The sequence below is a fragment of the Triturus cristatus genome, chromosome 9 (genome assembly GCF_964204655.1).
Source record: "Triturus cristatus chromosome 9, aTriCri1.1, whole genome shotgun sequence".
NCBI lineage: Eukaryota > Metazoa > Chordata > Amphibia > Caudata > Salamandridae > Triturus > Triturus cristatus.
In genome coordinates, this window is record NC_140592.1 from 107,845,876 (window position 1) to 107,863,526 (window position 17,651).

The 17,651-nt window shown below is 43.1% G+C and overlaps 1 protein-coding gene across 5 annotated transcripts in view; it reads right to left on the bottom strand.

Annotated features, from left to right (window-relative positions):
• Positions 1-17,651, bottom strand: part of ITPR1 (inositol 1,4,5-trisphosphate receptor type 1) — a 1,957,366-nt gene that overhangs the window by 1,312,393 nt on the left and 627,322 nt on the right. For 2 of the 5 annotated variants that reach the window (XM_085624510.1, XM_085624507.1), the window contains one exon: positions 2,901-2,945. The exons of the other annotated variants lie outside the window; for them this stretch is intronic. In XM_085624510.1, the coding sequence (XP_085480636.1) occupies positions 2,901-2,945 (45 nt within the window). The remainder of the gene's footprint in view (positions 1-2,900; positions 2,946-17,651) is intronic. 5 annotated transcript variants of the gene reach the window in all.

The window sequence follows — 17,651 nt, forward strand, 5'->3', positions numbered from 1 at the left end:
CTTCCTGGATGAGATTAGCTCGTGTTTTGTATTGGTCTGTAAGGTGTTGTAGTAGTGTCACTAGCTAGTCGTAGTGTGCCCTATCATAAATTGCGAGCAAAGCCTGTGGGTTGGCAATCCTCCATAAGTTAGCTTCTTGGGACACCATTCTTTTACCAGACGCGTCAAGCAGTTTTGATTCTTTATCAGGAGGTGGGGCATCTCCTGTGATTTTTGAATTAGCCATTTTCCTGGTGTTGGAGACCACTAAGGAATCTAAGGGTACGTGTCCTTTAATATAAACAGGATCAGCTGGAGCAGCTTTTTACTACCCTGGGGTTAATGACTCTGGCCCTTACAGGTTCCTTAAACACTTCAGGTGTGTGTTTGATTACACCTTTTAACGTTGGTAGAATGGCAGTGGACCTTTGGGAATGGTGCGAAAGTGTCCATGAGGAAATCTTCCTCTACAGGGTGTGTGTGTAAGTTCACCTTGGGATATGCTGCCCTGTGTATAAGCTGAGTGAACCCTATAGTGTCCTCAGAAGGGGATGGCCTAGATGGGTAGATGTCGTCCTGAGGTATGTCTGGGACATCTGGTGTGTCATAATAATCCCATGGGTCTTTTGGGGTACCAGGAGGAATGGGTTCCCCTAAAGGTTGATCATCCCCTAGGTCTTCAGAGGTGTCATCATCCGGAGGTGGAGGAGATGGTGAGGGGGTTAATATGGGATAGAAGAGTGGTGTGGAGGGGGAGGTGGAGAAGGAATCCTTAAAGGAGAAGTTGCAATGTGTTTTTTTTAAAGGAAGTGGAGCTGGTACAGGTTTTTCCATTTTCCGTTTCTTTGAAGGGCTAAGTATGAGTTGACCTGTTTAAGGGTCCTTTGGAAGTGTTTTTTGTGTTGGATTCGGTCAAAAAAGCTCCTCCTCTGATGTGTCTTCCTTCGGCGCCGATTTTTTGGGGTCTGACTGTGTCAGAGGTTTTGGAGTTTTGTGCTCTTTAGGCCTGGAATCCAGAGTATTCTTCGAGTCCGGTATGGGCTTCGGTAGCGGTTGTTTTTTCGGTTCAGATGGCGTTTTCAGATCCATAGTCTGAGCGCCAGTGGTGATCGGAATCGGGAGCTTAGTCTGTTCCGAGGATTTTCTGGGCTTTGAAGGCTGAGCGCCTGAGGTTTTCGGAACCAGGTGTTTGCTAGGTTCTGACGATTTCTTCCAGAGCAGGGGCATCCGTACCGGTGGATTTCAATATCGATGTGGAACTAGGCGTTGGTGCGGAGGAAGATAGTGGTTTGGTTTTTGGTGCTGGGGGGATGGAGTTTCGGCACCAACGGCAGGCTGGCTCAATCCCGAGTGGCCTGAAGGCTTTTGTATCTGCTTCTTTGCCGAGCCCCAAAGGGGGGCTGTGGGAAGTTCTGTCCCGGTGTGCACCTGTGCTCGAAGGTGAAGGTGTGACCGAAGCCTTTTTGGGAATGGGGGGGTGGGGAGGGGTCGATGTCAGTACTTACTACCCTCTGTCCCGGAGTGATGTCTTCGAAGTCGGAGTCGTCGGCTTCGGAGGAGCTGATGGTGCTGTGTTGGATCTGCTCCGGTACATTGATGCCTTCCTGGAAGATGTCGTCGGGAATGGATGTCTATGATCGAGTCATGGTTCTTAGAGTTAGACTATCCCGAATAGGCCTCTTGGAGCGAAAAGAGGCACAAGCTAGACAGTCTTTGGCCTCGTGCTCGGGTGAAAGGCAGAGTTTACACACCACATGAAGATCGGCGTGTGGAAACTTGGATCCACATTTAGGACACATTTTGGAGGGAGTCCTTTCCAGGAGCCGAAGGCCTGAAGGCGCAGGTAGGCCCGAAGGCCTGCGTCGACGACCGGAATCAAAGATTTGAAGTTTGGATGGGTGCGCGTCGAATGGGAACGCGATCGAAACAATACCGAAGTAAGGGTGAAGGATTTCGTGTCGAAAAGATGATCAGTAACTACACCGAACTGGAGCGCGATGAACACATCTGAGCCAGATGGCAGAAAAAAACTGACGATGGAGTCGATGCCCATGCGCACTATTGTCCAAAGGAGGAGCCACCCATCTCGTGACTTCCAAAGACTTTCAAAGACAAAAGCAAAGTGCAAACATCCGGGCCCACACCAGATGGTGATCTATGCACAGTGTGTGATCTGCAGCTCATATGCCTGAAACAGAACATTTTGCTCAGTAATAGTCCAGACCCGACCTATATACAGTGGGCACCGAAATATACACTTCCTAATGAAACCAAAGGCACTTTTCTTTTAAGCTGGGATACAGACAAGCAATGGCTGCATTAAGAAAAGGTGGAAGCTCACTCCATGAGACCACGAAGAGCTACTGTAAGACAATGCAGATTAGTAGGGCAACACAGTAACATACATTTAAAGGTTCACATGTTTAAAATTGTGAAAGTTACACAGGAGCAAGTACTGACAGATCCCAGGGGATGGTTTTTTAAGATGGAAAATAGAGCGAATTGAATAGGACAAGTGCACATGTACAGGGAGTCACAAAATGGGCACACAATGATCCAGAAAGGAAGCAATGTAGAGCATGGCAGCGCAAAATAGATGGGACCAACATTCAGTGCACCACCACGGACAAATCAAGGTCACAGGACATAAGGGTTGTGGTTCAAATTCCACTCAAGCTGAATCCACCAATGTATTCTCCGAGATAAATATAAATGAGAATGTGTGGACATCCAGATGCCGAAAAGGGATTTATGGTTAGTGCTTTTAACTTAAGCCAAACAAACAAGTAGGGAACAAGTCAATGGATGGCATGGAATCAAATGAGGGATTAGTTCAGAGCTAGGGTAGTCTATGGTTCACACAACTACTAAGGTGGGATTTCTCTGGGTATGGCCAGAAGTACTTTTCACACTGTACTTACAGATGGGCAAGGCTGCAGGCACTCCTCCTCATAGTCAGGGTTTACCTGATAGAAGAGAATCATAGTTAAGTGAAAGTCTGTAATCTGTCTGGGTCCTTCATGGGACATTTTATGCCCAATGTAACCTGCATGATTTTGCAGCACATGTAGGCATCTTTCCATTTGTGATTTATGCAGAGGAGGAGTTATCTTTTGAAGATTTTGTGGCCTACTACCACTCATACAACATTTACTTAAGTAGAAGATACAAGAATACAGCCATGTTAGCATTCTTTAAAATGTCAAACAACTGATGACAGACCATCAATATGAAACAAAAAACAAACTGTGTTTATGTTGATACACCTAGGTGTATTGACAGGGGAGCGCAGCATACCTTAAGTTAAACAAAATTAATTTGATTGCGCCAGGAAAGCACTACAGTCCTTTTAAGTGTAAGATTTGCAAATTAAAGGGGCTTAAGAAGATGGATTTAAAATCTATAAAATAACAGTTGAAAAAAGTTAAAATATAGAAGCTACTGACATTGTGGCCACAATTACTTTAAAAGGGGAGGTTTGTTAAATTATGAAAGAAACTGGTACTGAAAAAGGGCTACAATAATAGGCAATTAATGAAAAAGGCCAAGCAGCAAATAATTCTTAAAGTATTCATCAGGTAAAATAAAAGGATAACAGGTTAGCCTCCTCACTGTATGAGTCGAAACGACAATCATTAGGTAGAAGTCTACCAGACTGTGTAGCTGTCTAGTTGCAAAGACATTTTGGTGACATGCTACAAGCTTCCCTAGGAATGCATTCCACCCATTGAGCCAGTCTGTTTTGTAACTCACATTTGCTTGCTTTCTATTTGCTTGCTGTATTTGTTTTAGGCTTTCCCGCATGTATTTGCCCCGCACATGAAGCTTAGCCTGTTTACCACTTCTCCAGCTGCTCACTTTGAGAACTTTTATTGTGAGGCACTCCACAAGAGTATGTGTTTTCAGTTGCCTCTTGCATGCTAGTTCAGAAAGCAGTAAACATGCTGTTTTTCTTATTTCTTCTTCCCCGTCTTACTGCTTGACTGATTCTACCCATTTCTGCTACTACCCGTTTATCAATCTTGCATGCCTGTGAGGAACAATGTTTGGTCAACGAGATGGTTTATTTTTGTCAGTGCTCCTTACTAATAGTATAACAAACCATCCTTTTCCTCAATTTCACACCTATACCATAGGTGCTGGAAGTAGCGGAGTGGGGGTGCACAAGAACCCCCAAAATACCAATGCTGTAGTTCAGAAGTGAATAAGTAATAAACAGGCTTTTACACTCAGCGTTTTATCTTGTCACATTCTCTGTGCATTCAGAGATCAAATTTCAGGCTCTAAAAACCAGGGGAGGTTAGTGTTAACTTTCCTTTCTCTGAATGTAAAGTGAGAAGCTTTATGTGACCATCTTGCTGGCTAATAGGTTTGTCAAAGGAAAAGCTGTAGAATGTGTTTTTTCTACAACGCAACAAAATTTAAATTCTAGTAAATAAATTGTGCAAATATTTCAGAATATATCAGAATTTAAAAAGCAATTATGAATCCCTTGTTTGAGATTCTGAAACATGTGGGAAACATTTTAATATAATCCAACAAGCATTGGCATAGCCAATAGGTCTGGCCTTTGGGGCCTTATAAGTGTTTAACCATGCAACAGTTAATGTTGTTGCACCAAGGATATTGTGCTGCATAACTAAATACTTAGAAGGTACCAAAAGCAAGACCTACTGGCTATGCCAATACTTGTTTTCTGAGACTGCAGTGAGCATGCACATCAATGTGCACATGCTCATTTTGCTCACTGAGTAGTGGAGGTCAAATCATGACGTCATGCCAGGTGAGCCACGTTGTAGGAGGAAGGGAAATCCTTTAAAGGGCCATTTTCACTCAGGATTTCCCTTCTCTTTTTGCAGCGCAGGAGCAACGTGGTGGTGGTGGTGCCAGCCATGACATTGTGGGAGGATTAGGAGAGACGACCACAGGCAGCCTGCTCCATCACGACCTTGTTCTGACCTTTCACACTGAGCGTCAAGGCTGCAGTGTAATCCAGCAACAAGTGAAGCTCAGAGAGGAACTGCGTGATCCTGCCCCAGCCCTAACCGCACCAGGAAGTTAGAAGTTGAAATCGACCTCACTTAATTATTTGGACGTCGTGTTTTCCAAAGGTAGGATAATTTGAGGGGTTTGGTATTTTTATGGCTAATACTTAAATATACCCTTTTGCCTATTTTATTATCCTTTGCTGGATGCGACTGATTTTCTTAAGCACACAATGCTAGTTATCTTGATTAAGACCACACCCCTACTTAGATAAGCCACACCCCTTTATGAGGTTTTCCCCGCCCCTTTTAGACCACCCCAGGTTCCCCCCCCCACTTAAAGCCCTGCCAAGCACTATATAAATGCAAACCCTTCCCTCTTCTATCGCTCCACTATCCATTTTCAATCCAAATAACAGACTCACATGTTCACCACTCAAATTAATTTCATACTTCCCTGTGCTATTTCATCACCAATCTTTTTTCGGTTGAGGAATAGCGTGCTACTCGCCGAAAAGCGCTTGGACGCCTCCTTGGGGGTATGCACTATATAAATGCAATTACAATGCCGTAGAATCGAGAATAGAAAGCTAGTCATCAAATCAGAAGCAGTACATGAGCTAGACAATGAAGCCATCTAACCACAAGAAAGGGGGCATATACCCAAAGTGAACTCTAACGTGAGTGTTTCATGTTGAAGTCAAGAGGTTCATAAAATGTGAGTGACGCATTGGCGTCGTCGCCGCTCACGCCACTGTCCAATGAGAGAGGGAGTGATCTGAGAGTGGGTGTATTCAGTCTAGGATTGAACTGCGGGCTACAGCGTGATTGGATGAAAGGTGATGTCGGAAAATGTCGCGAGTCACCAGGCGAGCGTTAAGCATCGAGCGCAGCAAGAAAGAACAACTCGCAGAGCAGCAGAAGCTCCAGCTGCTGAAGGAGGAGCGCGACAGCGCTCTTTCCCAGTCCACGACTTGTGGCCGCTACAGGCTCCGCGACCTTCTGGTATTTCAGAGCTACGCGGTGCTGGGGGACTCTGCAAATGTGCGGCCAGGACGACAAACTTGACTGCGTCATCTGTGTGAGTGAGTCTGGGCGGGATCAGATGTGTGGGCGAGAGACTTTGTAGAGTGGGGTGTGTCATAGGTCTGCTTTGATGCCTAGGCAGAGCAGAGTCGGGTTTGGTAGTGGTGGAGGTGGGGGAGCAACCACATTACCAAAGGAAGCAGACAGCAGAGTTAAGGGGCTTGCTCGGATCTTTGAGCCAGTTCACGATTGAAGTGCTGAAAAGATGAGTTACGTAATCATACATCAAACTTCGTAAAGTATGATAAAGTGTCTTCAGAGTTCAAAAAAAAAAAAGAAAACGGTAACATGTGGAAGCTTTGACATCAATAGGCCAACGGTCTCCACTGAGAAGTACTTATTGAAAGTGATAGATTTGTACAACTTGTAGTATGAACTCGCATATTTACAAGCGCGGTCATGCTGATAATGAATTTTTTTCATTTATTGAAATTAAAAATTTGCCCTAGGTCAGGCAATTCAAGCGGGGGGGAACCAACCGGTTTTTATCAAGGTTTTATGGTTTCACCCTACAAACCAGCAGGTAAATGGTTATCTATTTGTCTTACCTGTTGAGGCCTTGTTTTAACCGCTCTTCTGCCATTTTTAAAATACAGCGCAAACTCAACAAGGTCACATGCTTGTTTGATAGGTGCTGGGAGATTAAGTGATTAGCATGGGATGTCAAGCCTTGTTCCAGAGTTCCAGTCGGCGGCTCTGGCCGTAAACCCACATGATGTTTAGACGGAGGGTGGCAGGCAGAAGCCACATAAAAGCGCAGCTCGTTAAGGGCTCGAGGTTCCAACAGGACCTCCCCAGGGTCCTGGCTCGAGCCTTCAGTGGCTTGCCCACCTCTAGGTAGTAGCGAGTGACGTGGGTAGCGTTGAAGAGTCAGGCATGTGGTCGATAATCACTGCAATTATTTGGCAATGGAGGGACACTGCAAATAAGACGAAGCTTTACAACAGCAACATGTGCACACCGAATATTGTAGCAAGAAGCAAATTGCTTATTTTTGGGACTTGCTTGTCAAGCATTTTTCGTCGCATACGGACATTTTAATAACGTTTGATCATTTGAGGACGAAGAAATTGTGTTAATATATGCAAGTAGTAGAAAGTGTTGCCATTATGTGGAAACTGCTGTGGGAGCACAATAAAAAGCATTGATATTTTGGAGCCAGACGCGGGGACCAAGATGATAGCGTGGAGACCGGACACTGGCATGGGACTGGGTTGGACTTTGGATGTTGATTTTAGATGCCATAGCTATAGACAGTGCCTTGATGGTGTGTAAGGTTTACAACACTGGATTTTTTGGTTGGCGTGCAGTCGATCATCACATTGACATGGGTACTAGAGCCTGAAATGTGATGGCTTCGGGTACTTTAACATGAGGTAGTTTCTAAGAAACATGCATGTATTTACATTTCAACATCAAAATAGTTTGTATAGCAAACTATATAAACAAGGAGAGCTCGCATGTGGAGTAACAAGCATTGATCGCTATCAAAGCGAAAGACGTGCAGCCGAGTGGTGCTAATGACCCGTGAAAGACCTGCGGTTGGGTGCGTGAACACTCGCGTGAACGCAAGTGCTAGGCCAGCCATCAGCACTTTGAAAAGTCACCTACTAAATGTCTGAGCCAGTGCATGCGCTTGGCTCAGCGAGACCTAAAGAATCAAAACACTAGGCAATGCCAATTAACACATTGTTTGTGCGCTGTATAGATTTATCAGTAAAACGGTCTGTGAAAATGTAATGGTAATTTCAAATTAATATGATGGCAGTGCACTACCACACCATTGACACCTCTACACCGTTAGCAATACTAAACAGCAGCAAGACTGGTGTACAACACGACTAAAACACATTGGACGGGCCAATGCTTGTTTTTATCACATTACTGTGTTTGAAGAGGTGATTCATGATGGCATTATTGAAGAGAGAAATTGATCAAGCAAAACACTGGATAATTAACAAAACGCCACCAGTCACTAAGCCCTTTAGTGCTGTTAAACAGAACCGTACATAATATTGTCGAATGGATGACATGTATCACACTACCAACTTCAAGGAAAGCAAGTATTGACACATTACAGCTAATGCAAGTCCTCATATGTGTTGTAGGAAATAGCGAGTTAGTTATCATGACGTGCAGGGCCTGATTACAAACCAAATTCAGCCCCGGAAAAAATTCTACTACCAGATCAGCCTGCAGGATGCTACTAGAATGGGCTCTTGAGGGCAGGACTCGGCCATGGCAGTCTATCCTGTTGTGAAAAGCAGACTGCTTGCCCCAAAGCATGCAGGGTAACAGAGAAATTGCCAAGTGAGAGAATGCCTAGTCCGCCCCCAACCATGTGGCTATAGGTATAAACAATATGAATCTGCTGGATTTAGCTATGCCAGGGTTTTTTGCGAAATTAGCATGCTGTCTACTGAACAGAATATTTAGGACTGGCGTTTTCAAAAAGATTCGACACCATCACTAAAGGTTGCTTTTAAATTAGTAAGGGGAGTTTTTCATTTCAATGGGTGATCTCAAATATGGAAAATACGACAAAAACATTGAATGAAAACCAAGCTAACCTCAACAGGAAACTGAAATCCGACTATTCTACATGCAAGTCCATGCTACTGGAAGTTGGAAATTAAACTTTGAATCAAATTTTAAAGCCCACTTGTACATACTTTGATATAGGGGATACAAAACATGTTTAACTGATTTCTATGATTGGTACACCCTGTGTTTAAGACACCTCCATCCCTTTCCATAATTCTAAGAGGGAATTGCTTGGAAAGAAAGGGTATTATTTTGGTCAGAGTTTCGGTTTACATAGTAACATTAATTATCTACATGTTCCACCTTTAAATACCAAGCAACCATCCTTGTGGGCTGCAAGACCTACATAGGGGTATCTATTTCTCCAGTATAAAGGTTTATTTTGATAGTTTCTACTGCAAGATTAACTGTAATAGTTGGGCTATACAGGGTAGTGCAGATGCCATGTGTGCCCTTCCACTGTTGATGGCAGATTAGGTCCTGCAGTCTGCTAGTGGCATTTAACTTCCAGGCCCGGTGTGTACTTTCTACACTGTGTACTAGGGACTTAGGGGGAAGTTAAATGTACCAATTGAAAATAAGCCAATTTAACTAGGTTTAAAAGGGGAGCAAAAACACGTTACATCTGGCTATCAGGGGTAAAGTGCACAGTTCTAAAGCAGCAAAGCAGATGGGGCACAATCTGGAAGGACATCACGCTAAACATAGTAACTTCTTACAAATACTCATCTAACATTACTTGCCTTTGAATGCATAAAACAATACTGCATTATAACTGCAGCATGGCTTTGAGCCCTTCTACCAGACTGTCTCTAGGTTTGTTATGGGTACAGTGTCTGCTTCAAACTGGAGTTTAGAGTTAGATGCAGGAGGACACTGGTAATTTCCTTTGACACAACCTCGTCCATTCACACCTCACCACCCACGGTCACCAGTGCACAAATTTAGTGTGACCAAAAACTTATGCCATTTTGAAGATGGCCTGACAGGACATTTTGGGCAGTTTGCAGTAAGGCAAACCGGAACTACTGAAAAGCGGGTAGGGTCGCCTGGGGAGGCCTTTAAATTTGCTCTTCTGTTGATCGGTAATTAGAAATTATGGAAAAATCTTTGACAGGAACAAACCTGGTTGGTCTATTTTGCTTAATACAATCTACTCCGGTTTTCAAATTCATTTTGGTATTTTTACTGTTTGGGGTTCTTACTTCTAATGTTTTGCTACTACATAAATATTTTACACAGTGCCATACATAAAGCTGGCCTGCTCTGTACCATAGCTAAAAGGTAAAGAATTACATACTACTGGAGTCATCTCCACCCACTTGAGTGCTTCAGTACAAGTGTATCTGATTTTGGGAGAAAGCATACAATCGGATTCTACAGATAATGGACACCTGCCCCAGCAGGGTCCTCTTTGACACAAGACAAGTAGTGGTCAGTTGAGCATCTAGTACATAAATAGCACATTACCTATTGGTGGCATGTCGGTGTTAAATTCCAAATGTATGTTGCCCACCTCAATGTTGCTCACTTTATAGGCTTCAGAAAAAAAGGCTGCGTGGACCAGCTGGGATTCAAACCAGTTACCAAGAGGTCAAACATTTCCAAAGTGGATGTTTTAGTCCTCTGAGTGACTATATCCAGCTTAAAAGAGGAAGAATGAAAGTCAAAAAGGCACACCTCCCTTCATTCGATCTCTGCTTAGTATGCTTCTGATATTATCTAAGTTTACTACCACCCTCACTCCCTATTCATAAAACCATCAATACAGGGCAGTGTCATTTACAGACTTACTTGCAGATGCAGAAAAAGGGTTGCAATACAATTCAACGTGGCTCTGTGTGTAACAAAATAACACTATCTTCAGTATGAGGACCTGTAGACTGCTAAGCTTCCATTAAGACTACATTCGAGGTAGACTGAATTGTCAACTTTTATCTTGGTTAAAAATAGTATTCAAATAAAAGCGGAAGTGACATCAAATTTCATACAGAGGATTTTAAATCAATAATGACATGCATATTTCTTGAAGAAGCTACCAATTAGCAAGGAGCTAGAACTAGCCGTCAAGAAGCTGCGGTTCATGCAAGAGTCAGTACCTTGAAGAAAAAGGTTACTCCTTTATACCCTTTATTAGTTGGGTAGTAACGAACTTCCACAAAGACTGCCCAGCAGAAACATCAAACTGCACTAGATTTCCCAACAAAGCTACAGAGTAAACTCTAGCACTAAATCTAAGAGTTGAAGAAAGACGAGCACACCCACAGCATTTGAGAACTCAACTCGAATATGTAAATATTCACCAAGAGTAGACCTGTTGCACATTGGTACCCAGCCTGTAACCAATTGTACAGCAGGAACTTTAAGATATATGTACAAACACTAGGGAAGGAACTTATTCTAAACATTCTTTAGAGGTGAGGAAGAGAGACTAGCTACACGCAGGCACCAACCAATACATAAAGTTTCAACTATTTTCCGCACAACACAACTGCCTTTTTTCACTAAAGAACATTTTCAACTATTCCTTTAGATATGTCACCACCCTATTCAGGCATACTGTGATTTGATCTATAGTCTTCTCTTCCCATTTCCCACCAATCTTTCATGTCCACACTGCCCTCCTGTTCTGCTCTTTGCTTAATATCTAGGTTTTTGTTATTTAAAACACGCACATACGATAGAATGTGTCTATAGGTGTTTTTAAAGTAGAATGGTATAGAGCACCACTGTAATGTGCATACTAAAAGCAAAACAAGATCAGTTGTAAAAGCGAAGTTCATGCCCGTTAGGGCTCTCACTAACTGGTACCTGAACTGACACCCATATGCCTGGCACCCATATGCCTGGGTGCACTTTATTTCTGGAAAGGGACAAAATATCAAATTTTTCTCTTAAAGTACAATTATGTTTTTTAAAGGTTCTTATGTGCAACTGGAAGTAAAATATCCATGTTAAGGATCTGTCCACGAACTTACTATTGGCCAACAGGGTCCTTTCTCAGATATAAATGAACTTAAACAGAAACAAAACTTTTATATAACCAAAAGATGAAAGAGGGATATTTAAACGCATGTGCTCTATCATTAGCAGGCAAAGTTTAATAGATATGATGCAAACTTGAAGAATGAAAACACAAGTTTATTTGTATGGAGGAAGGAAATACCTTGCTAGGAGCTGCTAGCTAAGTGTATTATGACTATAACTAGGTTGGTCGATTTAATTGTTAATCTGGGCTAAGTTTTGTGAAAGAATGAATCCTTTACTACTAAAAATGTACAGTACAGCTCTGTTAGGTCATCCGCACTTGAGCGAATACAAAAAAACTCTCAGTAAGGACAACTAAGCACAATATCCAAAATACAAGATCTGCTTTCAACTCCTGTAGTTTTGTCTTTTGGTTTTCGCTTGGTAAGTTCTATGTTGCCGTTTACAGAGGTGAGTGACCTGGATAGATTTATTCTTTGCAAAGGAAGGAGCGATGCTGATCTCCAGAGCTTGTCCTGGTACAGAATTGTTATCCGATAGTTTTAACGATGTTGCAAATGGCTGAAAGTAATGTAAATAAACTGTATGACACAGCCACTTGTCCACATTAGTGCTTTTTTATATTCCGTTATGTTGCACTGAAGTTCGCGTTGCTGTATAATATGGCCAAAAACATTGTCAAAACTAATAGATTTCGCATAGGCAAGACCTACTGGCTTTGCCAAAAAGTCATAAGTATTTATTTAGGGTTTACAACGGTTTAAGTGCTAATGTTACAGAATGGAGAATGCACTTGAGGTGTTAGTGTCCAGATTCAGCATTATTTTGGGACCATACATAAACTCTGAAAATGTGCCATATTAATGTGCAGAATATAAGTTGAAGGTAGAGAGTAAAGTCCAATAGGTTACAGCTTTTATTACAGCGATGCTTTGGGCTAGGAGTTAATTTGCGTGCAATGATTACAAAAGAGCCAAAACCAAAAAACACATACTGCTTGTTTAGTAGTAACAGCAATAATTGGTGTTCAGTGGGTTTCCTAGACTATTTGGCCCCTGCGTCACTGCACCTGCTGCACCATTCAAATCATGTCCCTAGCGTCTGCAAGGTAATTGCACTTGTGGCTGCTTGTTTAGCAGTAAAATGTAGCAATAACTGGTGTTCAGTGGATTTTTTGAGCTTTTGGGCCTTGTGCCTCGGCTGCCCCATTCAAATCTTAGCGCTAGCCCCTCCAAGATAATGACACTTGTGACTGCTTGTTTAGTAGTAAAATATAGCAATGATCTGTGTTCAGTGGGTTACCGAACCTTTTGGCCCCTATGCCACAGCACCTACTGCAGCATTCAAATCATGACCCTTGTGCCTGCAAGGTAACTGCACTTTTGACTGCTTGTTTAGTAGCAAACTATAGCAAAAGGTGATTAGTCATTTTCCTAGAGCTTGAGGCCCCCGTGTAACTGCACCTGCTGCACCATTCAAATCATGGCTTAGTGCCTGCAAGGTAACTGCACTGGTCTGCTTGTTTAGTAGTAAAATAGCAATGTTCGGTGGGCTTCATGGACCTTTTGGCTCCTGTGCCACTGCACTACCATTCAAATCATGGCCCTAGTGCCTGCAAGCAAACTGCTTGTTTAGTAGTAAAATATCACAATAATTAGTGGTTTGTGGGTTTCCTAAACCGTTTGGCCCTGTACCTCTGCACCTGTAGCACGATTAAAAATCATGACCCTAGTGTCTTAAAGGACAAATTATGAAATCGTTTCTATCCAGTAAAGTATGGGTTTTGCAAAAGGCACAGTTGTAGACCAACACAATAGCTTTAATAAAAAGTGCTTTCAAACTTATCCAATACTACAAAACGAGTTGCCACAGATGTCAAAGCGTATGCTTTACACAAAGTGGAAACCAAGCACTGTTAAATTGTTACAATGTGCCTCGTTATTTCCTGTGAAAAGATCTTAACTGGTGCTTGACAGTGAGTGGGACAAACATTGTCAATTACCCAAGATCAACATACGTTAGGCTGACGCGGAGACTGAAATATGGTTTTGTACGTTGTTCCTAAAAAGACAGTTAAATTATATGGACTCACAAAGCAATTTTGCAAAAAAAGTGCAAATGTTGTGTAGCTTAAGAAAAACCCTTTTGAGATTACTATGTCAAAAAATAGAACAAGCATTTGCAATGCAATAGGTCTCGCATTTGCGAGAGTTTAAGCTATTGGCATTATAAATGACAATGCCTTTTATTGATCTGTTTTGCTAATTAACACATAAATAAAAGGCATTATCATTTACAATGTCAATCGCTCAAACTTTTGCAAATGCAAGACATATTCAAAGATGCGGCCACCATTGTCCAGGGCTGCTCCGAAAGTGAAAGCGCATATGCTGTAGGAAAGCATGTTTGAGCCTACAGTAGGAGAAACTCATTAAAGAAAATAGCGCTTACAGACTAAAAAAGACGAACTGTGTAACAACCATAGTAAAAGGGCCAGTCCTCATGGGAGGTTACAAATTAAGATAAGGCGGTACTAAGGAGGGACTAACAAGCCTATTAACAAATCAGAAGCCAACATTTACTTAGGACAATGACACAAGCCAATGACAAATATTGGGAGCTTCCATGCTATACTCCAATAAAGTATGTTGCAGAGCAGCGCATGTGCTGCCCAGGCTCGACCTTAAAACCTTGGCATTTGTAATGCCAATTACTCCTCTCCAACAAATGCGAGACCTATTGCATTTGCAAAGCTTGTTAATGTAATTCCACAGCTGCATACAATCCTCACTTAGTGCATCTGTTGGACTACAGTTAACTAGCAAATCCTGGGACCTACCGAGACTATACAAGTACCACGTAATTTGCATGTCGAGTTAGACAGCATTGTCTTCCCAGGACCCATCTGCGCTAGGTTTTCCAAGCTTCCTAACTCAGTAGGGTTTGAAGTATGGAACCATCACACCACAAAAATTGTTTCCAGATATTAGCAGGCAAGGTTTTAAAAGAGCAGCCAAAAGGTCTCATTGCATGAATTTGCAGAGTTCTGAAGCTTCGGAGGTCCACGCGCGAGTATCTTATCCAGTACAAGTTTTGCATTTTGGGATTTAAAGTGAAAGTCCATAGAATCAGTTCTAGAATGGAAATCTGGGGCAGGACTAATTGCTAGCATGGATCCAGGGAATGCGAGTCATTTATTTGCTGCGCTTTACATTCAACACCGCACCTCTTCTAAACTTGAATGAATATTACCGGTAATTGCTTTAGAATTTCCTTCCTAAACCTGTGAATCGAAAACTACACCGCACATGAGATCGGCAGCGGCCATACCAAGGTCAGGCAAATAAACTGGTTTGTGTGAAATGAAAGGAAGGGCTCTTTGTTTCATCATTCGCAAATTGTATGGCGACCTGATCCTATCATGGCCGTCAGTGTGACACGGACTCATTTACATTTACGGAAAAGAAGGTTATGGGGTAGAGGGTAAAGGGAACACTTCCTGTTGCACATGTGTTGGAAGTAGTTTTCAATTGCTTTAGTAATAGTGTAACGCGAACTTCACCAGGTCGTCCGCACCCCATCAATTGCATTACCGTCTCCCAGCACCATGAAACCAGTATGTGAAAGGAGAATTTAACGACAAAGAGAGCGGTGACTGATTCTTGTGATATGATGGGATTGGCGCAGGCGTTTTACTAGAACCGCAGAGAAATGTTCAAGGTTCAGAACTGATATTTGGATGAGAGTCTGGGGGAACAGAGGAAGGATGACTGAATTGCTTAGAGGTGTGAGGAGCAGGTGAGCCGGAAGCGAAGAATGGGAGCTCATAAGTGAGAATTCGCGAAGAGCTCTGGTTGATCGTTGAGAATGAGAAGAGGAACAGCTGATTGTAAACGGAGGTGGACGGCAAGTTCGAGGAAGGGGAGAGATTTTATTTTTCAGAAATATGAATAGTATGTAAAACATGACGCAGATGCAGCTGTGCTCCCCATGCAGCTTCGTTTTACTGAGACCAATGAGCAGCACTTAGCGGTAATTCTGATGACTATTATTATGATACGCTTTACGAGCATCCTGCTGTAAAGTGAAAGCTAATTTGTGCGCATGCTTGGCGGGGGAGCGCATTCCAGGCGGGGGAGCGGACCCTTTGAAGTACGATGCCAAACTGATTGCATGGCGGCACGATGCGCGTGCTCGCCATGCAATCCGCTTTTCGGAGCACTTTTGGGAGCCCCTTACAATAGTCTCGCTTTGCGATCGCTTACGTGATAGCAAGGCGAGACCTAAAAAAGGGCACAAACAGGCTCCATGGAGAAAGTACACTGCATTCCCTCTTTCCTATTAACGCTCACTTTGAAGTCAGCCGAAAACAAAATAAACACCAGACTTCCACAAAAACACAGCTTGACATTTGACCGCGGTCTTTAAACCAAGCAAATGTGACAAGTTAAGGTTTTAAGGCCAGTTTATTACAGAAAACTAGTTTGTGTAATACTGTAAACACTGCTTCAGCATGGGGAGGTACGAACACAAGCAGCACAGCCTAAAGCAAATAAGGCCAGAAAATGGAAAGGCAGAAAACAGTTACAATCCGCAAAGTCACTAGCAACTGCTACTTTTCTGAAAGTCCACAAGATGTCTTTCGCATACCACACAGCTGGGCTTGGAGTGCGGCGACCTAAAAACTATGGCCAGGCTAACACCATCATTTCAGTTGTGCTCAAAGGAAAGTGATCATACTGCAAGTCAGAAGAGTGTTTAAGGAGACTGAGGGAAAGCCTCGAAGACCAAATATCTGTATGAAACTGCACAGAAGTATTTGAAGGATAAATAATCTTTGTCACAAATGTAGGCTTGTTATAGAATCAATATCTACTTACAAGGTTTGTGTATTGCCAATGCAAAGTGGTGAGGAATACATATCCTCTAGGTACCTCCTCACCAAAAAACAAAACCAGCATTGGTAAATCCAGTAGGTCTCTATGTGAGATCTATTTGCTTTGTCCATTACCTTTTTAGCCATGTTGTACAGCCGCTGAAATAACAAGCATTTGCAATGCAATAGGTCTCGCATTTATAAGAGTTTGAGCTATTGGCATTGTAAAATTACAATGCCTTTTATTTATGTTTTGGTTTTAAAACAAATATAAGGCATTGTCATTTACAATGTCAGTAGCATAAACTTGCATAAAAGCAGTGTGCGGCGTGCAGCAGAGTGGCGGCGTGCAGCAGAGTGGCGGCGTGCAGCAGAGTGGCGGCGTGCAGCAGAGTGGCGGCATGCAGCAGAGTTCCGTGTAGCAGTGTGAGGCATGCAGCACTGTGGCGTGCAGCGGCGTGCGGCGTGCAGCAGTGTGCGGCGTGCAGCAGTGTGCGGCGTGCAGCAGTGTGCGGCGTGGTTTGTAAACAAGAAAAGCGGACATCAAAGGAAGGGTGGGAGGGAACGAGCATATGGGGTGGGAGGGAACGAGCATATGGGGTGGGAGTTATAACTAAAGTTAATTGTTTTAAGAGGGGATGCAGGAAGTGAGGCCGAGCGCGCACTGGCGAATGCAGTCTGCTGCTTTCAAGTCCGATGCCAGATGCCAGCTTCGCGCTTGAATGCCTCACATGCACTGACCATAAACCGCATTCTTAAGGTCTTGTGCCCCTTACTAAATCTCTGAATGCGTGAGGCGGCGCACGCGCAGGAAGTAGCTGATGGCAAATGGAATGCACGTGGTTGTGCGCGTAACCGCCATCCGATCCGCCTGGGAAGCCTTTGGGAGCATTTTCTGAAGCCCCTATATAAGTCTCGCTGAGCGATCACTTACGCGATAGCCAGACGAGACCTAAAAAACGACCTCAGTCAACCCTAGCTGCATCATAGCGCTTTTTTTCCTTTTACTTTTGACCATGCTGCTCAGTAGCCTGCTGCTGTCCATGGGTAAAACATTGACAAAGCCAATAGATCTCGCATAGCAGAGACGTATCCGCTTTACAATAATGGTTTCATTTGCGATCCCTACTAGTTGAGATATACTTTTCCAGTGATAAGAGACCAGGTCTCCCTTTCAAGTGTAGGTCTCATTT